The sequence below is a fragment of the Vespula vulgaris genome, chromosome 19 (assembly GCF_905475345.1).
Source record: "Vespula vulgaris chromosome 19, iyVesVulg1.1, whole genome shotgun sequence".
Taxonomy (NCBI): Eukaryota; Metazoa; Arthropoda; class Insecta; order Hymenoptera; family Vespidae; genus Vespula; species Vespula vulgaris.
The window spans coordinates 1,332,891-1,355,529 of NC_066604.1; the positions used below are offsets into that span (position 1 = coordinate 1,332,891).

At 30.3% G+C, this 22,639-nt stretch overlaps 7 protein-coding genes across 8 annotated transcripts in view; 4 read left to right on the plus strand and 3 right to left on the minus strand.

Annotated features, from left to right (window-relative positions):
- Positions 1–22,639, minus strand: part of LOC127070651 (glypican-6) — a 265,597-nt gene that overhangs the window by 159,195 nt on the left and 83,763 nt on the right. The gene's annotated exons all lie outside the window — the stretch shown is intronic.
- On the plus strand, positions 44–2,276 carry LOC127070659 (mitochondrial chaperone BCS1). The gene is made up of 7 exons (XM_051008931.1): positions 44–489; positions 568–759; positions 844–983; positions 1,054–1,248; positions 1,316–1,549; positions 1,652–1,822; positions 1,903–2,276. Exons 1-7 carry the CDS (start codon positions 359–361, stop codon positions 2,115–2,117), a joined length of 1,278 nt encoding a protein of 425 aa, XP_050864888.1. The 5' UTR covers positions 44–358; the 3' UTR covers positions 2,118–2,276.
- LOC127070647 (transcription factor SPT20 homolog) lies at positions 2,947–7,258 on the minus strand. The gene is made up of 8 exons (XM_051008888.1): positions 6,694–7,258; positions 6,165–6,595; positions 5,788–6,056; positions 5,284–5,701; positions 4,657–5,187; positions 4,308–4,558; positions 3,959–4,206; positions 2,947–3,877 (listed from the first exon to the last, which is right to left on the minus strand). The coding sequence occupies exons 2-8, from the start codon at positions 6,276–6,278 to the stop codon at positions 3,564–3,566; spliced, it is 2,145 nt and encodes a 714-aa protein (XP_050864845.1). The 5' UTR covers positions 6,279–6,595; positions 6,694–7,258; the 3' UTR covers positions 2,947–3,563.
- Positions 9,354–11,203, plus strand: LOC127070678 (general odorant-binding protein 69a-like). 2 transcript variants are annotated; one of them, XM_051008968.1, is made up of 6 exons: positions 9,354–9,503; positions 9,830–9,917; positions 10,055–10,107; positions 10,309–10,465; positions 10,745–10,809; positions 11,084–11,203. In XM_051008968.1, exons 1-6 carry the CDS (start codon positions 9,444–9,446, stop codon positions 11,099–11,101), a joined length of 441 nt encoding a protein of 146 aa, XP_050864925.1. In that variant the 5' UTR covers positions 9,354–9,443; the 3' UTR covers positions 11,102–11,203. The 2 variants fall into 2 exon arrangements, with proteins under 2 accessions (XP_050864925.1, XP_050864926.1); XM_051008969.1 differs by having other exon boundaries at positions 10,309–10,453.
- The window catches only part of LOC127070873 (uncharacterized), a 59,809-nt gene continuing 48,290 nt past the window's right edge, over positions 11,121–22,639 (minus strand). The window contains exons 11-24 of the mRNA XM_051009417.1: positions 18,756–18,913; positions 18,574–18,673; positions 18,361–18,489; positions 18,114–18,280; positions 17,893–18,046; positions 17,428–17,830; positions 17,090–17,366; positions 16,819–17,000; positions 16,145–16,592; positions 15,875–16,067; positions 15,646–15,791; positions 15,449–15,572; positions 15,006–15,368; positions 11,121–14,907 (exon numbers count right to left, since the gene is read on the minus strand). Coding sequence (XP_050865374.1) covers positions 14,200–14,907; positions 15,006–15,368; positions 15,449–15,572; positions 15,646–15,791; positions 15,875–16,067; positions 16,145–16,592; positions 16,819–17,000; positions 17,090–17,366; positions 17,428–17,830; positions 17,893–18,046; positions 18,114–18,280; positions 18,361–18,489; positions 18,574–18,673; positions 18,756–18,913 — 3,552 coding nt within the window. The 3' untranslated portion in view covers positions 11,121–14,199. The remainder of the gene's footprint in view (positions 14,908–15,005; positions 15,369–15,448; positions 15,573–15,645; positions 15,792–15,874; positions 16,068–16,144; positions 16,593–16,818; positions 17,001–17,089; positions 17,367–17,427; positions 17,831–17,892; positions 18,047–18,113; positions 18,281–18,360; positions 18,490–18,573; positions 18,674–18,755; positions 18,914–22,639) is intronic.
- Positions 12,432–13,561, plus strand: LOC127070679 (general odorant-binding protein 19d). Its single transcript, XM_051008970.1, has 6 exons — positions 12,432–12,542; positions 12,671–12,743; positions 12,899–12,987; positions 13,082–13,184; positions 13,314–13,378; positions 13,468–13,561. Exons 1-6 carry the CDS (start codon positions 12,486–12,488, stop codon positions 13,483–13,485), a joined length of 405 nt encoding a protein of 134 aa, XP_050864927.1. The 5' UTR covers positions 12,432–12,485; the 3' UTR covers positions 13,486–13,561.
- Positions 19,002–21,129, plus strand: LOC127070676 (CXXC motif containing zinc binding protein). Its single transcript, XM_051008966.1, has one exon. The coding sequence runs from the start codon at positions 19,158–19,160 to the stop codon at positions 19,641–19,643; it is 486 nt and encodes a 161-aa protein (XP_050864923.1). The 5' UTR covers positions 19,002–19,157; the 3' UTR covers positions 19,644–21,129.

Below are 22,639 nucleotides of genomic sequence, written 5' to 3' on the forward strand. Positions count from 1 at the left end.
ATTGACAAGTTTCGTTTTGTATCGAAAATATTACGTTCGTTATAAAACAGTATCATTGACGAATTGCACCGTAGTATCATGTACATTTCATTTCACGTGTTTTATCGAACTAATATATAAAGCTGGAGCTTTTCAATTATTATACAATGAATTATATTTGAATAAATTCGTGAATGTTTTTATCAAGCAACAATTGGAAGAATTTTTATCATTGTTGTATTAAAAGAACATGTCATTTTTGAAACAATAATCAATGTGCAATGTACATAACCTATAATAAAATTATTTTTCAATATTATAAAACAAGTAATATGTAATTAGTGTTTTTGATTAAGATCTTACGAATAATTATATAAAAATGACGATTGTCGATTATATACATACTCTATCAGAGAATCCTTACTTTGGTGCGGGATTTGGTCTTTTTGGCGTAGGAGCTGGTGCTGCTATATTGAGAAAAGGAATGCAAGCAGGCATGATATTCTTTAGGTAATATTTTAATGCAAATTAATTTGTATATATTATCTTTTTTTTTATACGATACTTAAGTAATCTTATATGATAAAGGCGACATTATATGATTACTTTGGAAGTTCCATGTCGAGACAAAAGTTATCAATGGCTTTTGCAATGGATCACACATAAAGGTGCTAGAAAGACGCAACATTTGTCTGTGGAGACAAGTTTCGAACAAAAAGAAACGGGTCAAATAAAAACCAAATATGAATTTATACCTAGTATTGGAACACACTTTTTTAAGTAAGTAATTACATTTGTAATAACTCATTATTTTCATTAATAATTAATCATGAAATGTATTAATAAATAATTATTAACTCACAGTTATCAAGGTAATTGGATAAGAGTTGAAAGGACAAGAGAGCAACAAACATTAGATTTGCACATGGGTGTTCCATGGGAAACGGTACAGCTTACAGCCTTTGGAAGAGACAAAAGCTTATACTTTAATATTCTTGAAGAAGGTTGAATTCCTACATATAATTATTAAATCTTTAAAGTAATAAGGATTTAGTATAAATTTCTTTTTCATAGCTAGACAAATGGCTTTAAAGGAGCACGAAGGAAAAACTATAATGTATGTAGCAATGGGCAGCGAATGGAGACAATTCGGGCATCCTAAAAAGAAAAGACCATTAAAATCTGTAGTTTTAGATGCTGGAGTATCCGAACGAATTCTAAACGATTGTAAAGATTTTATTGATACTCCTTCATGGTATAGCGATAGAGGTAAGAATTTTATATTCTTTCTTAAAGAAAAAAATTCATCAATTTGTATACTCTTTTTTTTATATAGGAATACCTTATAGGAGAGGATATTTATTATATGGTCCACCAGGTTGTGGAAAATCATCTTTTATAACAGCATTAGCAGGAGAATTAGAACGTGGTATATGCGTTCTAAATTTATCTGAACGTGGCTTAACGGATGATAGATTAAATCATTTATTAGCAGTTGCTCCACAGCAAACAATTATTCTTCTTGAAGATATAGATGCTGCATTTGTTAGTAGAGAAGAATCTAAGGAAGGTAAAATTGATGATATTATTACATTATTGTCCTATTACTAATTTAATATGACTTTGAATGTACTATAATATATGATATTATATTTTTTTATTGTAATTACAGTTAAAGCTGCATATGATGGTTTAAACAGAGTCACGTTTAGTGGTTTACTAAATTGTTTGGATGGTGTGGCATCTACAGAAGCAAGAATTTTATTTATGACAACCAACTATCTAGAACGTTTAGATCCTGCTCTCGTGAGACCTGGTAGAGTTGACATGAAAGAATATATTGGTATGTATTCAAAGATGAATGTATATTGATACATAAATATTAAACTCAATAAAAGATATTAATATAAAATATATCACTAGGTTGGTGCAGTAGTACTCAAGTTGAACAAATGTTCTTAAGATTTTATAAGTCTCCTGAAAATGTAACAAGAGATATGGCAAAACAATTTGCAAACGAAGTGATGGCTCAAAAGAAAAATGTTAGTCCTGCTCAAATCCAAGGATTTTTTATGTTTCATAAAAATGATCCAGAAAAGGTGATAAAAAATATTACAGGAATATGGGAAGTTTCGTAATAAGTTGAAAATTGAAAGTATTTCTTTTTTTTTCTCTCTCTCAAAACTCTGTAGGAACACCGTAATATTATACTTTAACTGTATTATAATTTGGAATATGAGATATACTTTATTCATGTAGGTAACCTGTGAAAAAATATAAACTGTAATTAGATGAGATATACAGAGTTTTTTTATTAATTTTATAGTAGTGGTAAATTATGCAATTTTTGTATGCATTCTCAAAACTACTATGCATGTAACAAAATACAATATGATATATTTATTTGTCAGATTGTATGTGATACTTGAGCACACATTACCATTCTTGCATACTTATACAGTATACTACTGTACATTTTTTTTTTTAAGATCCTAGTCAAATGCAAGAAACACTGGATTTGATATAATGTAATATGAACATGCAAATACTTATTTCTCTTTTACACAATTACATATATTAACTTGTATATCAGTATTACATATGGACGTTCTTTAAGAATACTGTTTTATTTATGATAAATACATAATTTATATCTATCAAGAAATAAAAATAATTATAGATTTCCTATAATCGATATAAAATAATTTAATTTGAGTTTCAATAATATTGAACACACACAGTATTAAAATTTTAATGCTTTTTCTCTAATACTTTTACTCTCAAATTTATACACATTACTGGAATATACCAGATTGTACTCTATTTTTGATACAAATTTCTACCCATTTGTAACATTTTTAAAATATCATATTGCTTTATTTATTATTTATAGTTAAGATGTAAAAAAACTAATGTATGTATTATTTTACTATACCACAATTATGATCAATATCTCGGAGGAACAACTAGTTAGTAAATTACTTTATTATTTTCCCTTAATTATGCAATACAAGTTCCTAAAATAAATATTCCTCTTACATCATTTAAATAGATATTTATATATACAGAATAAAAAAATGATTTATACATCATTTAATTTAATTAATTACGACAACTCGCTATTAGGAGAAATATTTAAAAGATTTTGCAATGCATTTGGTATATTATATTATATCTACTCACGTATGCCATTTTTTGTAATGACACGTACAAATTTACATTACTACAAATTATTTACAGTAACATCTGATTTTAACGATGTTATTTATCGTTGAAAATTTATGGAATACATAACAGTTATATGCAAATAGTTCGTAAATTTTCAAAAAGTGCAAAGTTACGTAAGTTCCTTTGAAACTTTTATTTTAAGCGTCTTACGTTTCTCAATTTTTTTTTCTTTCTTTTTTTTTTCCTATTAAATAAAAGGCAGTAACCACAACAAATAATGATATATATGAACATAAGATTAGTGAGATCTAATCGGAAGATTCATTATACATAGATAACTAAATTTGTATTCTATAAAAAAAGAATAAAGAGATGTTGTAAATATTTAATAAACTTATAGTAAAAGATATTACCTCTTAAAAACTCCAAATGTATGGTTCATAATTTAAAGGATCGGGTTGTTCCATATGACCTGTGTGATTATTGTTTGCCACCAAACATGATGCATAAACTGCACCAGAATTACCTTGAGTAGATACAGGTGGAACTATAGAAGGAGCTAATCTACAATCGGGTCTTTGTTGCATAATAGGACCCATTGGTTGCATTGATTGCGGTCCTGGAGGTGGACCTGGAGGCGGTGGTGGTTGTGGTTGAGGAATTGATGGTGGAGGTGCAGAAATATTATGAACAGGCTGCAATATGTTACTATTTCCAACATAATTTGGCACTGAAACAATTTCGTTGATTAATTATACATTCGATGATTAATTATAAAATCTACTTAATCTCTTTGTTTAATTTTACTCACTTGTTGCCGGATTATGGAAAGGCATAGGAGCTTGTTCAGGAACCATATTTGCTGGTGGTGGTACAACTTTTAAAGGAGAAGTGTCAGTTTTCTTTTTTCTAGATATTCGCTTTTGTATATTATTTGTTGAATGATCTCTCTTTTTATTATCGCTTGATTTCTTTTTCTTATCACCAGAAGTTTTTGGTTTATTGAGACGATTACCACTAGGCTGCCAAAGATGAACCGTATGAACTGCATTTCCTTCTCTAAAATATTACGAAATATTTGTTTATTGTCAAGTATCGCTTATATTAAAAAAGCTTTTAGTATCATTAATATTATTAATATTAATGCTGTGTATAAGTACCCTTGTTTTTTCCCAAGTTTCCAACTATGTATTCCTGCTTTATGAAGGCGTTCCCTAATCGTATCTACGCTACATTTCAATCCTAAAGCAGGAGCAACATATTTTGCTGCAGTCAATGGATGTTGAGTAGCCATAGCGACAATAGCTTCGTCTTGTTCCTTAGTTGTAATTCGACGACGACCCTTTCTTTCTTTTGTTTGTACATTTCCTTCTTTATGCCAACGTTCTAACCATCTTTTAACAGTACGTTCCTATTTAAAAATATATATATATATTATTATTAAAAAATCTTTAAGAGAGATATACCAAAGTTTTATGAAATGAATATAAAATGTATACTTGAACCTACCGATCTATCAATTGCTAATGCAATAGATAATGTAGATAATCCTGCTTCTGACATACCAATCATACGATTTCTAATTTCTACACTAGTTTCTAGTGTTCCCTTTGCTTTACCACCTTTCTTTTTTTTCTTTTGTCTTTCTGAATGTTCACTTTGTGCCTTTGGTGTATCGTCAACTTGCACACTATCTGCATTTGATAGTTGATTACTTTCAAGAGAACTACATGAATTTGAACTATCTGAAGCAATATTAGTGTTATTCACAGGATTAGATAATTTTGATTGTAAACTTTGTTCTTGTTGTTGCTGGACTTGATGATCAACTTGAATTTGTGCTTGTTGAGAATCAAATTTAGAATGATGAATACTCGTTTCTTCCTGCAATCTTTGCTGAGTTTGTTGTTGTATTTGTTGTTGTTGTTGTTGCTGTTGTTGTTGCACTTGTTGCATATGATGTTGCTCTCCTTGACTATGAAGTTCTTGAAGTTGATGTTGAGGTGCCATTGACTTATGAGTAACTGTGGTTGGTTGACCCTTGTATAAGTAATAAAAAAAATGTTTTATCAACAATGAAATATACTGGAAAATAATATAAAAATTTGAATAACTACACAGATGAAGAATTCGTACTTGTGGATAATGATGACTGCCTTGTACAAGATCAAGAGGCCAATTATTTTGCGCGATATTCATGCTAGGATGTTGATACATAGGTTGAGGCTGTTGATTCATAGTTAATCCATTGTTGAATTCTGTTTGATTGTCGGGTAAAGTTTGCGTAGCATTCTGTATTTCGTTAGTTTGTTCTTGGGGAATATTTTGTTGTGCATATCCAAATTCTTGCTGTTCGTTAGATTGTTTTAAATTTTCTACGGGTGCACCATCGCCGACATATATATCTCTGGCTCTTACTTTGCGCGGAGGGTTTTTCTTTTTTGGAGTACCTTTATCATTCTTGGTGGAATCTTTATTCGATTTTTTTTTTCCTAATTGAGTACCAGTAGGTCTCCAAACCGCTTGTTGAATAGCTGCGCCATCCGTATCATTACTAAAAAAACGAATTTATATAAAGAGAAAATACAACAAGATAAAGAAATCAATCGAATTGACAAATATTAGGATATAGGGACCAACCCAAGTGGAATCCTTTGCATATACTTTCTAGATGGAGTCCAACTATGAATTCCTGCTTTATGTAATCTCTCTCGTACGGTATCAACAGAACAGGTAAGCCCTAAAGCAGGAAGCACAGCTTTCGCAGCTGTTAAAGGTGTTTGTGTTGCAAGCCTGATTATCGCTTCATCTTGTTCGGCTGTTGTAGCTCTTTTACGACCACAACGTTCTCTAGTTTCCACGTTACCTTCTTTATCGAATCGATTGAGCCATCTTTTAACCGTACGTTGCTAGATAAATGTAACAAATCACCATACAGTTTTAATAAAGCATGCATTGTTTTATAATTAACAAACGGAACAATAATCATTTACATATTATTTTAAAAGAAAATATACCGAACAATTAACTGCAGCTGCAATTTCACGAAGTCCCAAACCAGCCTCGTACATTCCAACCATTCGATTTCTTAATTCCGGTGTGGTTTCATGTACACCTCTTGTCTTTCCCATTGTTATTATCTTAACTTATTTACAATCGTGTAAAGGAGAAAAAAAAATTCAAATTTTACGCGACAAGTGACGTATAAAAGTAGGAGAACCACGTGACAAATGGCTGTGCATCACCATCAAGTTTTTACAAATTTTATTCGTCCAAGAAGGACGACGGAGATAATAAACTGTGTCGTGTTTTTTCATGAAATTCGAAGCCGAATAAGATAATCGAAACGTCATTGTCACTTTAATGCAATTCGACTGCTCCAAAAATATTTCTTCTTCTTCGTTTTCGTCATCGTGCTCTCCGTCGACTTTCGACGAAACCTTGACGTCTTTTAGAGGCACGAAAAATAAAATGAAACGAGAGAAAGGAAAGGACAAAAAGAAAACAAAACAAAATAAAACAAAAGGAAAACAATGATTTTTTTACCTCACGTCAATCTCGTCGACATTTAACGCGCACTAAAAAAGACGAGCCTTACGACGAGTAAATCCTTTCGATGCTTAACATTTAGCCGGTTAAAGTACATACGTGTGTACGTTTCGCTTTTTCTCTCTCTCTCTCTCTCTCTCTCTCTCTCTCTCTCTATTTATTTTTATTTTTTCGATGAAACGCATCCGCACGGAGAAAACGCCGCGGTCAATACAACTTCGGTTGTACAGTCCCAGTGGAGATTCTTTTGTCACGATACGATCTAACCTCCGATCGTTCGAATTTCACGAGATTGTACATTCGCGCGTTTTATTATTCCTACACGAACGAAATAAATATCTTTAAAAAATCACGATCACGCGAAGAAAAAATATTTTCTTCTTTAATCACTCACTCTTTTACGAATCCGAAAAATCCTAGTGCTATTCGATAAGTTGTCAATTAAAGTTCGTTCGGTTGACTGTACGACGACATCGACCGTACAGTCCAACGAGAATATATTGTCCATACAATCGAGATCTATTTTCAAATTTTCCAATTGTTTTTCTTCGCTCTTTTTTCTTTTATTTCATCGCACGAGCGCGATAAAACGAACGTTTCTTCGAACGTGCAATAAAGAACGATATCATTCTTTTTCCTAGTTTTCCTTTTTCTCTTTATCTTTGGACTTTAAACTGAACCTTTTTGCATAATATATCAGCGACAAGATTTCTAAAAGAAAAATGATGTTGGAACGAGAACGACAATAGTAATTCGGTCGGAGACTGTACCTGTGTTTGACGGTAAAAGTACAGTCGACGATAATGTTGCCGTTCGATTATGTGAGTAGTTTGTAAAGTACGATCGTGATCAGAATGATAATGTTATGAGAAAGGAAGAAGAAGAAGAAAAAAAAAAGAAAGAAAATTCATTTCTAATACGATAATACTTTTTTTTTCTTCGATCTATCTATAAACCGATCGTCGAAATATGGTTATATCAAAAATTGGTCAATAATTTCACTGGCGACTGTACACACGAAGTTATTCAAGGTTGGCTCGGCTATGCTCGTCTACCTTCGCCGGAATTCTATTGACTCGTAGTATATCGTCTTTACATTACTTAAACAAAACAAAAAAAAAAAAAGAAACAATTTTCTGACATATTTGTAATAACGTTAAAATGTAACGAACAAAATGAATCGTCCGTTGAATATTAATTTAATTGAGAGTATCGCTATTTTTTTTTTTTTCAAGTAATAACATAACAATCGTTAATATAAATAATCTCGTGAAAAATGTTATCTGGATAGAAATTTATATTTTTTTTCGATTTAAATCGATAATTATCGAGATCGTTGGTCATTATAGATCGATTCGTTCGTCTATTGCGCGATTGAGTTTCGAGATTTTGTAAGTGTAAAAGAAAAGAAAAAAAAAAAGGAAGGAAGTAAAAGAAAAAAGAAAGAAGAAAGAAAAAAGAAAAGAAGAAAATGGGGACAAGATACTTATTCGACTGTCGAGCTTAGTCGAATAAGAGGAGTATCAACGTTAGGGATCGTAAACTGGTAACATCCGCCGATCAAATGTAACTATGCATCACAGGCACAACTGGCCTAGAATCGAAAGAGACCGCGTTACGAATCTGTCCTACAAAAATAATTTCTCATATCGTTATAAACGTTTTTCTAACACATACCTAACCTATATATGGATGCATAGACTGACGTTAAACTATGTCTATATATATATGTATATATATATATATATATATGTTCGCCGTTCAAGCAACAAGCTCTGAAAAGTAGTCACATGCCATTTTATTCGGACTTAAGTAGTAACAACCTATTCTATATACGCATATATCATCCGACAATTTATCAAAAGGATTACAAAAAGATTAATTTTTCTTTTTTCTTTTAGAAACCAGAACAGACGACGATCAATTATTTCGTTCGATTGAAAAAAAAAAAAAAAAAGAACATGGAGGAAGGAGAAGGGTAGAGGGATGGAGATCGATAAATCGAAACGAACACGATCGAATATCGATTTTCGATTTTTAAAATCATCGATAGAGTTCTTCCTAATGGATGTTTATGTTTCCAAGGATGTCCAAAGTGTCCACCTTGAAGCGGGAAATTTAAAAAAAGTGCGGGCTTCTTTTGTTTGTTTTTTGTTTGTTTCAAGTGGTCCAAATACTATACACGAACGTAGCAGCATCCTCCATCTGGCGTTTTCTCTATGCGTCTACGGAGGTACCTCCCTCGGCCTTCGAACCGGGATACCACTAGCTCACCACACCTCACCTCACCTCACCTCACCTCAGCTCACCCGATGTGCTCTTATCACGCCTATCATCAGTTCCACCCTCGCGCTTGGCGGTCGTGTCAGCAGCCAACAAAACGTTAGCCAGTATTACGCACGAGAACGCACGTTCGTTGTGTTCTTAGGCGGGTTAAGAAAAAAAAAAAAAAGAAAAAAAAAGAGAGAGAGAAAGATAGAGAGATAGAGAGAAATATAGTGAAAAAGTAGTAGTTTCAAGAGAGAGAGAGAGAAAAGAGTATTCATTGTTATCAGCTTTTGTTTTAATCGAAATCAATTCGAACGGGTAACCATCGCAGTTTGTAAAATTCTCCTCGATCGCGACCGACTCTAAAGCTTAAAATCGATCCTTCGAAAAGGATAGAAAGAGAAAAAGAAAAGAAAGGGGAAAGAAAAGAAAATAGAAAGGAAATAATAAAAGGAGACGCGTTATTATCGTAAACAAGGATGAAACTCATCGTCGTTTTGTTCGTTTGTCTCTTCGAGACAACTCTCGTTCATTGCGGGGTAGGTCAGGATTAAAATATGTATTTTCTATTTCGTAGGATTGATAAAAAATAGAAAATATATATTTTTATCGTAATGTATTTATATATGTATATATAGATATATATATATATAAAGTAATAATTGAATGATTGGAATTCAATAATTGTCCGACTTATTATTTTTTCTTAAAATCGATCGTACACTTCTTTTTGTTTACATGCTTCCATCGACTATCTTCCATTTCTTTTTATCAATTTCTTCTTACTTAACAAATTTCAATAGTACCGTATTATCGCATCGTTGTTTGACAAAATTTAAATTGAAGTTCCTTTTGATTTCTTTAGAAACGACCGAGTTTCGTTTCCGACGAAATGATCGCTACTGCGGTTAGCGTTGTGAATGCTTGTCAAACACAGACAGGAGTGGCTACAGGTATGATACAATAATTTTTTCTTTTCAATTATTTTCTTTAAATTAATTAAACACACACACACACATGTAGATACATATATGTGTGTGTGTGAGTAAACTTATTGATTTACTATTTGGTATTGTTATAATTTTTTCAGCCGACATCGAAGCGGTGAGAAATGATAAGTGGCCGGAGACGCCTGAATTAAAGGTGAATGTCCAAAGAAAATATTACACTTTAGAATCATGATTATAAGAGAGAAAGAGAGAGAGAGAGAATGAGAGAGAGAGAGAATGAGAGAGAGAGAGAGAGAGAGAGAGAGAGAGAGAGAGAGAGAGAGAGAGAGAAAGAGAAACTAATTGAATTGTTCAAAGTTGCGTCGAGATAATTCTGTTTATATGTCGATTGCAGTGTTACATGTATTGCCTTTGGGAACAATTTGGTCTAATCGATGATAAAGGGGAATTAAATTTGAATGGTATGCTAACTTTTTTCCAAAGAATCCCAGCTTATAGAGCAGAAGTTTTAAAAGGCATTAGCGATTGCAAGCTGATTGGTAAATACCTGGGTACATAAATTTCTTTCTTATTTTTTGAATTTTCTTCTTTATTTTTATTTATTTATTTTTTTTTTTTTTGTTATTGTACTTTCGAGAGATCGTTCAATGCGTAGTCGAGAGATTAAGTTTGATAATATTGAAACCTTTTTATTTTCTATATTATGATTTTTAATAGGTTCATAGTTATTTGTTCGTACTTGTTTTCTTTCGATTACATATAATCGATCTCTAATTCGTCAAAGTTGATATTGTCGATCGATAATAATTGTTTTTTGTATTCTTTCTTAGCTCAGGGTGATAAGTGTCAATATGCGTACGAATTCAATATGTGTTACGCTAAAATATCACCAAGAGTAAGTATTTTATTAAATTATAATACGTAATTAATTAAATAGGAGGATCGTTTGAAAAGTTGGTAACTTCTCTTTATCTACATTACCTTTTATAACGTGTGAATTTCATTCTTGAGGTGAAGAATTAAAAAAAAAGGAAAAAAAAAAGGAAGAAAACGAAATTGATGTAAAAGTCGCGAATTTTTCGAACGATCGTAAATAAGTATATATATATATCAAATCTTCGAATATTTTCTTTCATTTAATTATTTCATTAAATATCTTACGTTTTCAGACCTATTATCTATTCTAATGAATTTTCATCAATTGAAGTGCATGATGACCAAAGATATATACACACATACATACATATATATATATATATATATATATATATATATATATAAAATGAAAATATTAAAGAAACGATATCGCCGAATGTGTTGAGATTTATACAATCAAGTGATTTTACATTCTCATATAACTGTCCTGTATACACCGTAAATTGTACTACTTTATAAAATGTCTTTAAAAAAAATAAATCCTCTCTAATAATTGCATTTCTTTGTAAGTTTTAATTTTCAACATATTATCAATGTCATATATATATACATATACATAAACATATATACGAAATTCGTTGAACGAATTACTTGTATATAAATATGTATACATTATACATACATACATGCATACATACATACATAAATACATACATACATACATACATATACATATATACATACATACATAGAAGAAGAAGAAGAAGAAGTGATAGGCTTGATCAAGAAGAAAGAACGAGTTATTCTGTCATGCAATCTCGAGGATCGAGCCGGATCATGATCATTAATAATAATCGATTTGATAAAGAAATCGTCACCTAGACCGGTCTCTTCAAATCGCGGTGTGTTGTAGTCAGCAATTGTCAACTGGACTCGCATACAAAGTAGAACACGGGCGGCACGTGTTGATAAATTGAAAATTCTCTTATAACGATCAAGTGATAAACGTGAGGTAATAGCAGCAATTCGTGCGTATATATTTATATATATACATATACATATATATATGTGTGTGTATGTATATATGTGATACACATATGTGAAACATATATTCTATTATGAAAGAATATGAAACATATATTCTGCTATGAAAGTTAACGCGAGTAGTAGAGCACGTGTACTGATCAGACACAATTTCGATCAGAAACCATTATTACATCATAATCGAAGATACAATTAAAAATGATCATAGATATCAGATCTCGAATTTGGAAAAAACAAACGTTTATCACGGATAATTTACCAGTATGATAATATCAATGAAAAAGGAAAAAGAAAAGAAAAAAAAAAAAACAAAAAAAAAAAAAGAAATAACACTTGGACGAGTCTCTCGTACACCTGATTATTATATACCTAGAGTATATATAATAGCACCTCTTAATAGCACCTAAATGCTCTATACTTTTAATCGAAGATTATCAAACAGTTTGAAGAAAAAAAAAAAGAAAAAAGAAAAAGATCTCGCTTCTGCAAAATTCTAATTATATCATTATGCAATAACTCTCCCACTTTTTTGGATAAAAATCGTATATAAAACTCCATCGTTCGTGTCAGTTTTCGATTTTTTTCTTTGCCATTACGTTCGTCTCTATTAATATTTCTCTCTCTCTCTCTTTTTACACTTTAATATCCAAAATGAAAAGAATATATTTGATCTTGATCGCGTCAATCTTTGTAAATTCATTCGTCGAGGTGAGACTTTTCTTCTTTTCTCTTTTTGATTTCTATGGTGATAGTGGTAAAAGTAAAGCTGTAGTAGACGAATGATCTTTATATATTATTTCTGGACATTTATATGTATCCTTTATTTCATACGTCAGGCTCAACTCGATTTGAGAAAAATCACTGCGCCTCAACGTAAAAAGTGTCTCGCTGAGACCGGATTAACGGAGGGTAAGTTATCCAAATAAATTTTCAATGTAAAGTGAATTAATTGTTTTGTTATAAAAAAGAGAAAGATCGTTCGCTTCGAACGAGAGATATTTTTTTTTCTTCTTTCTTTTCTTTCTTTCTTTTTTTTCTTTTTTTTTTTATCGTTTCAATCGTAGACATCATCGACGAGGCAGAAATTGGAAACTTTTCTGAAGATGCAAAACTCGGTTGTTACTTCAAATGCGTATTAGAAAAGTTTAATATGGTAAGAAAGTTATTTAAAATATTAATATTGAATAATCAGATAGATAATATGTCGATGATATGATCGATCAAATTCTTATATCTTCTTTTATCAGTTCACCAAGGATGGTAAATTAAATTTCAAAATGATTTTAATGTCTATACCAGAAGTATGGAAATCTTTGGCTCAAGAAATGATTGACAATTGTCGTGACGTCAGTAAGTATATATACATACATATATATATATATATATATATATATATATATATATATATATATGTATATACACACACACGTATATATATATATATATGAATGAATTTTATACGTATGTTGTAATTTACAGCTGGTTCTGATAGATGCGTATTAGCATACAATTTTAATAGATGCTTGTATTTGACAAATCCTTTGGTATGTTAAACAATAATTATAATATTTTTAATCTCTTATTTTATATCAATGACACGTTTTCTTCTCTTTCTCTTCTTTTTCTTTTATAGGCATATTTCATTCCTTAAATTTCGACGAGTGAGACAAAAAAAAAAAGAAAACCTGCAAATTATCGTGATTTTACACAAGAGGCGATTAAAAGACTTGCGGGGTCGTATCACAGGTGGATCATGTATACAATTATATATGTAAAGCATTAAGAAAAATCATAGTATTACTAAATATACATATTTTGAACTTTAAAAATAGTAAATTTTTTTTGTCACATATATATATATATATATTTATATATATATATTTACCTGTAAAATATAACATCATTGTATTTGATATAATTTAATTTTCTTACTTCAAACGATCACAAACACATTTTATAGTTTAATACAATCCTTTTTCCTTTTCTTCTTATATATAATTGTTCTATATTATGTAACTTATATAGAACATGAATCTTAATTTTATATATATATATATATATATATATATATATATATATACATATACACACATATATATAATATATATGTACATTATCAAATATTTATAATATATTAAGCCTTTAAAGATTCTCTTATAATCGATGAAAAATGCGCTAAAGAAACATGGCATAAATAGTATTCGAAATATCTGTGATATATTAAAATTCACAATGATGACCATTGCTAAAACAATCCGTGTACATAATTTAATCCATAAGTTGAAACGAACGGAAACAAAAATGAGATCCATAAATTGGAACGTCATTCGTGTGTAAAATGATGAAATAAAATTTCCTTTAAATGTTATGTTTTCCGTAACTTCGTTTTCCTCTTATTAATATTCATTATTTGTTCAACAATAATATCATCCGCTCTTGGATCGATAGGAATCGCTTGTACAGGTGTTCTAGAAATCGGTGATGGTTTAGACCACCTTTCGATCAATGTATTTAGCCAGCTCCATAATTTTTCACGATTTAAAAATGCTACTGTAATTAACATTATAAATGGTAAAGCTACTATAGACGTTTGATTCATATCTCCTTGATCAACTTTGCGTTCAGCATTGAACGTTAATTTAACATATTTAAACGACGAATTAGCTTCGAAATAAACAGAATTTGTTTTATACTTATGTAAGCTAGGAGATAAGGATGATTCCAACTGTATGAAGTATTTCTTATTGTCAGCTTGCAAAGGTGGAAAATGTATGAGGAAACCTGCATTGTATGACGTGCCAATTTTACTAGAATGTTGTGTATCCAATTTGGATATGTGTATAGGCGAATCCGGCATGTCTTCTCTGCATAATTTCACTTTTAAAGTACGGTAATGTTCTGATTGTACCGACACTACGTGAACGGAAACGTCTGTACGTGAAATTGGATGAAATGCGATTAATTTAAGTCCACGAATATCCTCTCCTGTTTGTATCATCAACGAACTAGGACTGGTACGTTGTATATGATTATTTGCCTCCACGTTAGATTTCAAACGTAAAATGTATGTGCACTAATATACAAAAATAACAAATTAATATTTATAATATTATACATTGGATAATTATTTATTTATTTTTTTTTTTTTTTTTAATAATTTTATATATTTACCAATGGCTGAAGACCTCTGATTCTAAAAGTACCATTCTCTTCGGTAGTCGCTTCTTCTTGAAGATTGGAACAATCTGCTTGACCTTGAGCTTCGACTAATAATCCTGCTTCAGATTCTCCATTTAATGACGTGACTGATCCATAAGCGCTAAATGCAACTCTGTTGCCAAATAAGTTTACCATAACGGTTGCACCTTCGGCCACGTTGATCATTTTTGATGGTGGCTCAAATCTATATTCCTTCATCATAGGTCTGAGATAATACTCTCCGGGTGATAAAGAATTAAAAATTAATTTCCCATCGTCACTCGTCATACTGTTTTTACGATAATTTTGTCCACCAGAAAGAGAAAGTAGAACGCCCTATTTATATGATAGAAATGTTCTATTTTTCATTGGTATATAAAAGATATAATTTGCAAGAAAATAAATTTTTAGTTTACCTGCAAGGATGAATTATCCGCTTGATCATATACTTGCACTATAATTTCAGCTAATTTGCGTGCTAAGAATATCCCATTATTATTTGGCCCTGTTATCACAAAACCTTCCTTCTCAGCTGTAACGCTAATTAAAAAAATTGGTATAGTAGAATTTAAGAAAGTATAATGATACATATTTTATATAAATATACAAGTACCTATATTCTATTTTCCCATCCAATGGGCCAACACTATATGTCCCTTCTTTTTTTGTAATTATCGTATGCATAGGAGATTGTTTATTTTTTGCAAATATTTGTACTGTTACACCTTCCAAAGAAGGTGAAATTTTTCCAGTTATGATCTAAACGATATATATATATATATATTTTTTTTTTATTACTTGTTGTTTCAACGAGCTATATCTAATATGAAGAATAATTATACCTTTCCTAAATCTCCGATGAAAGTTGCAATGTCATTATAACATTCGTTTACTCCAAGAACTTTTACAGATGATGGATTAAATAAAAGAATATCCGAGAGAGGAGTAATAACGTATATATTACCAGTTTTCGTTGTAAATTCGAAATTGTACTTAAAAAAGTCTCCTTTCTTTGTATATTTAAGCGGTCCAATCCTATAACAATATAACGTGTATTAAATTAAAGATATCGATTATCAAATTACTTTGGAAATAATCTTTTATGCACTTACATGATATTATGATTTAAACTTTCAATTTTAACTTTTACACCATCCACTGCAGTAGAACTTATAATATTTCCTTGATGACGATGTTCAGATGATGATAAAATAATTGGGGATAAATTATTTGTATCCCAAACGAATGTTTTTTTATCGTATACATGACAACCCTTGGGTGTAAAACTATATTCTCCAGGCTTAGATACGCAATGCCTTGTACTACCTTTGGATAATACTAAAGATGATTTTTTTGTTTCACCTGGTACAACATATTCAACCGTTGTTTCATGAGAAGAAATAAAAGTAATTGAGAAACCGGTCTGTTGGAAAGGAGGTACTTCAGCACGTTCAGATGTTATCGATATTCTGTAACTAGGATTTTTCCAACAAAATACATCGTTGTCTACTAATACTTCATAATGTCCTGGTAATACATCGGAGAATTGATACTGGCCATCTGCATGAAAGAAATTAACTTCACAGACAGAGACAGTAATATTCATTAAACTTAAATATTATATTAATAACAAATATATTTAATGCTGGTAGTATAAGGAATACATGCTGTTTTCTTTTTAAATGAAAGTATTGTAAATAAATGATACTACCTTGGCATTAATCTACATTTGTTATTCTCAATTGCAAATAAAAATATTAATTTATATCTTATTATTTAATCTCACCTTTCGTCGTTGAAGTTTTTATCGTAACTCCATCGAGTACTTTAAGCGTAACCGAAGCTTGACTGCAATCTATTCCTGGCAAACATTTGACCATGCCAGTTAAAAGAGCTTTTAATTGTAGAAAGTTGATGTTGTTAATTGCCTCAAATGATACATCAATGGTTTGTTGTAAAGGAAAGAATCTGTTATAATAATCGAGAATGTTAATTTTTTATAAACCCAATCAAATTTAAATTCATATATATAGTATAATCATATATATAGTACTTACTGTAAACCTTTAGTTTTTTCTTCGTTACTCACGATTACACTTAATTGATATTTATCAGGCTTTAAATGTACACAATAATCTCCAGTCTTTTCATTAGTATCAATTTCTTTTTGGAATGTAGCAGCAATATTTTGTACAGCTATCTTACGGAAATGTAGAGTTCCTTTTATAGATAATGTAACTTTCCCGCATACTTTATACATCAATGGTATTAAAACTGGCAATTCAGGTGAACTTGGAGAGACTTTAACAGTTCTCTCCTCAAACTGCACATCATCTAAATATGAATATATTTTTAGCATAATTTTCATAAATAATATTTACGTGTCTTTACTAACCAGCTTCTGCTTTCAACGTATATTGTCCAGCTTTTACATTATCTATTGTATATTTCCCATTTTCATTTGTTACAGCTACTTCTTTTCCGGCGAATATAATTTTTGCTCCTGCTAATGGTTTGCCATCTACTGACATGCGAACTACACCAGTTACCGTAAAACCAGTCACTTTAAAATCTTGTGACAACGTCAGACTGTTGTGACTAACTTCGAATGATAATTCGGGTGGTTGAACATCAAATTTAGTGTGAGCACTAGGATAATGTGGGACAAGCTTGTAATCACCAGTTGACAATGCAGGAAAAATAAATTTTCCAGTTTTATCAGAGGTAACATGACAAAGTGGATTTTTCGATTCAAATCCTTTAACTACTGAAGTTTCGCAATTCTTTGCTGCACCATTCTGTATAATTAGATAAATATTAATATTTTATATTTTAATAAATAATCAACGATATTTCTTACCCCAAAGAGTATGAAGGATACACCACTGACTGGTTCATTTTCACTAGTGACTTGACCTCTTACATCGTATCCAAATATTACTAAACTATCATCTGAAAGTTCAGCGTTACCTTCTTGTACAGTTACTTCAACTGTATTTTTTTTTATCATCCACCTTAATCAATACAAAGGGATAATATTCTCCGACGTATTTAAACATATTTATATTATATAATACATACGTAGGATGAGATGCAACAAGTATATATTTGCCTGGTTGAATAGGTGTAAAATAAAATATTCCACTATCGATAGTCTTGGTTGATCCGACTACGGTTTCCTTATTACTAGCATTATATAATGACACAGTAACGTCTTTCGGACCCAATGAAGAATTAAAACTTGTTACCTAATAATAATAAATGATTAATATATTTGTCAATATATTATGTCTGGAATAGAATCATTGATTAAAGTAGAATCAATTACTTTGCCTGTGATTCCAAAACCTTTGAAAGTAAAATTAATATCCTTTCCTTGACTACAAATATCTGTAGAACCATCGACATTTAAATATACTTCCATAGGATCGAAACTCCAACCTCTAGGAGGATCTACCTAATATATTTAAGAGTAAACATTCTCGTCTGTTAAATACTCTTAATTAAAATATCGAAGAGATGATATTAAGATGTAACATACCTTTAAAATATACTCTCCTTTATCATAAAGGGGTAAAAAGTAATATCCAGTATTTGGAGCACATTCTGTCTCATCTTTTAAACTACCAGTCTTAGTATACCTGACACATATATAAATTAAATAATTTCTTATTTAATTAATTCTATACCATGCAACGTCATAACCTCGAAACGTGTACTTACAATTTAATGTGAACTTTTGTAAAATCGATATCAGCGTGGCTCTTTAAAAATCCTCCACATCCTAAAATGTCTTGTGCAATAATTTCAGTAGACAAAATGCAAAAATAATTTAAAAAAAGAACGATATTTATTCGCTTTTCGAGCATCTTTCTCGTTGTCTACTACTGAAGTGAAATTGTCGCTACGACATAACCTTATTTGATACACATGCGCTATCTAGTATGTATTTGGAACCACGTTATAAATATTTGTTAATGTCAATGAGGACGACAGAACTTAATTTAATGATAATACAAAAATTAAAAGCGCTAGAAAAATTTTGTACCTAGGAAAAGGACAGAGTGATTAGTTCAATCTCAGTGTGGAAAATTTAAAAATCAATTTTAAATCGTTGAAAGCAAAATGGTTAAAATAGCATTGAAAATCAAAGTATTGTTGGAGAATATAGAAGAATTGAAGTCTTCAGGATCAAGCCATAATTGGTACTTCAAATTCAAATGTTGCAATTGTGGTGAAATAACAAAGAAATGGTGCTCTGTTTCCTTAGAAGATTCTATCCCAAGTACAAAAGGGAATGCTGTGAATCATTTTCTAGCTAAATGCAAGCTTTGTGGTCGTGAGAACTCTATGACTATTGTAGAAGATTCTATCAAATCGTTTACTGCTGAGGATCAAGGAAGATTTAAAAAAATCGTTATATTAGATTGTAGAGGACTAGAACCTTGTGATTTTTCTGCACGAGAAGGATGGATTGCAAAAGCTATTGACAATGGTACGGAATTTACAGATGTTGATTTATACGAATACGAATGGATTGAATATTGCGAGAAAATAAAGAAACCTGTTGGAATAACCGAAATTGAGCACAGATTTGAAAGAGTTAAATAAGATATATATTCATACAGATGTATATAAACTAGTTCCCAATTAGTTTCCTATTGTTTCAATTACTTATTAAGTTTACACGATTGTCATATCTACTCTTTTTCTGGTTGAAAATTATTAGATCGCATTTATTCATTATACTCATTATCATACTTTCTAAAGTATGCATATTTTCTAATAGCAACTTAGAATAACACAAAAGATTATTAAATTGGAATTACTTACTTTAAGTATATTATTGTTTATATCAACTATGTACAAAGTCCTTGAATAAAGCAGTAATTTCATAATGCATCAGTATGTGCATTGTTGTTTCTCATACATAATTGCATTGTACAAGTAATTACTGCTGAATTTAAATGTGAACTACAAGATGTTAATGCTGATTATAAGGGTATGTGAGCGTACAAACTGACACATAACTCTAACGACATAATATAATTTATTCATAATCATATAAAAAAACCATTTAATTTCATAAATGGCTCAATACACAGGAAATATCATTCGCAACAATTATTTCGCTATTCCTCTGAATATGTCCAAACCTGCCAATTGTTGCCAAAACAAATGCCTGCAATTATGATCACAAATTAACATTAAAATTCTTTTTAACTATTTTTAAATTATGAATGAATCTCAAATAGAAATTTTAAATGTAGATATAACGTGCTAATGTTCTATATTTCTGGAATGTGTCGATGCAACTAATGAAAATAATTATATTTATACGTATTAAACTTCTTGACATGTAGTTGTAAAATTATAATCTTCATTGATTAAAAACTAAGTCTGTACAGTTTGTAGGTATAAAAGTTTGAATTATTTCATATAATCTAAGCTAGCTTAGAAACATAAAACATTCTTATTATCGGGACTAACTTCCAACTGGTTGTACAATGTACAATAAAAAAGTTTTTGCAAAATGCGGAAATAAATCACAAGAAATATTTAAAGAAATATTCTAGATTTTTTTAATCATTGGTTACCTATCTCTCTAATTCTACTAACGCTATATTCTTCTAATGTCTCTCTTTACTATGGTTTTCTAATACCTAACACAAATAAATATCATGTGCGCATTACATTCCATTGCCCTTAAAGGGATTTAACATATAAATCACATGTAAATAATCATTTCTAAATGTTTTAATCTAACAATAATAAATAACTCTATCAGTCTATTCTCACAAAAATATCACTGCGACTGAAAATATTCTTATCCTTTGAATCACCAGAGTCAAATCTTTATATATCCGCTAGAGTAGATATCACATTTATACAGAATATAGAACCAGCTCTTTTTTTCTTGTATAAAACAACCGGAGTATCTGTATTATTAGATTTATTACAACAAACAGTACTTAATAGTAAATGTTCTAGTTAAGATGTCCTAGTAATATGTTCTAGATAAGACTCGAACAATGATATTAGTAACAATAATTTTTATAACACGCATGAATGTAGCGGTATAAATTAAGATAGGCCATTTAATTGGCAAAAATGTTATTACCTAATAAGTAAAATTTGAACTGTAATAATCACTTAAGAATTGACTCTGGTATACCACGAATATTTAAAATTCTTCTAACACAATACAAATAATTCATTTTCTACGATAATCTGAAATTAACATTTTAATAATCATTTTGAATTATTCAATGTTATTAGTGTATGCGCATTTAGTATTTTTTAATAAACTAAATAATTCTATAGTACTATGCTAGATTATCATCTTTGGTATGGTAATGGGAAGTACGCTTATTCTATCGACAGCAATGGTCATCTTGTCAGTCTGATAACTGATATTACTCTTCAAAGGTATGTATTTCGTAGATATAGGAACATTATGAGTAATGTTGATGAATTACAATACGCCACTTCGTTTAGCTCTACTTGTAAAAAATAATGTACCTATGTAGTCACTGTAAAAAGGAAAAAAAGATTTTCGGGTAGTATTCTTTTTTTTTTTATGTACTATACACATTTGTACAGTACACTGAAAAATAATATCGATTAATTAAAACTTAATCCTTTCTAGAATTCATAGAAAAACTATTTGCATGATAATAAGTATATCGATAAAAAAATTACTTTTTCTTAACAAGCAAGAAAATTCAAACAATAGCATGTGCGTACTGTTTACTCTGCGATAGAACAAGTTTTTTATGGGATAAATTTGGGCCATATTCATTGGGTACACAATTTAAGGAATTTCCTAATAGCTAATCGATTATAGTTCTTCATATTACCTACCTGTTTATGCTTCTGCTAGATGTGAATTCCTAGATTTGTTATATGAATAGACTACATGCATTTTTTTTTTTTTTTAATATTCGTTTAGTATTTATTCGTGTTTATTTTTTTTCTGACGACTTTTAGAATTTTCTTATCAAGCTTGTGTTAAAGATTAAAGCGACACCTCCGAATAGGCCCGTCAAAGACAAAGTCCAAAGATTTCTACAAATTTATTAGAATTTTACTTCTCCTTTTTATCTGAACACACTATAGTTGAGGAAACCTAATCATGGAAGATCCCAATTGAAATATTATTAATATTTCCTACGAATGTGAACACTTTGCTAAAACGTCACTGTGACAAAGTGTGGAATACCTATTTCAAGTTGTCAATGAACAAAAGTAGAATATATATATATATATAATTTTAGCATTAAATATAAAAAATAAAAAAATAAATAAACAAACAGAAAAAAAAGGAAATACTTGAAGCGTCGTTTGAATCGTATAGACAACGAGAATGATTCCTAAAAAGAAAAATATGCAACATCTTCAATTACGAATGTCTTACCACGTTAGACAGGCAGAAAAATACATCGATTCGTTTGCGCAACATGTGTCAGCATTCTCGGTAGTAATTCAGCTATACTTTTGCTTCCATCGATCTCTGCCTCCTAGATCCCTTTTTGATCTTCGGCGAAACGACATTACGTATTATAAATTCGATGGTAAAAATACGCAAACGAAATTCGGTGTTGAGA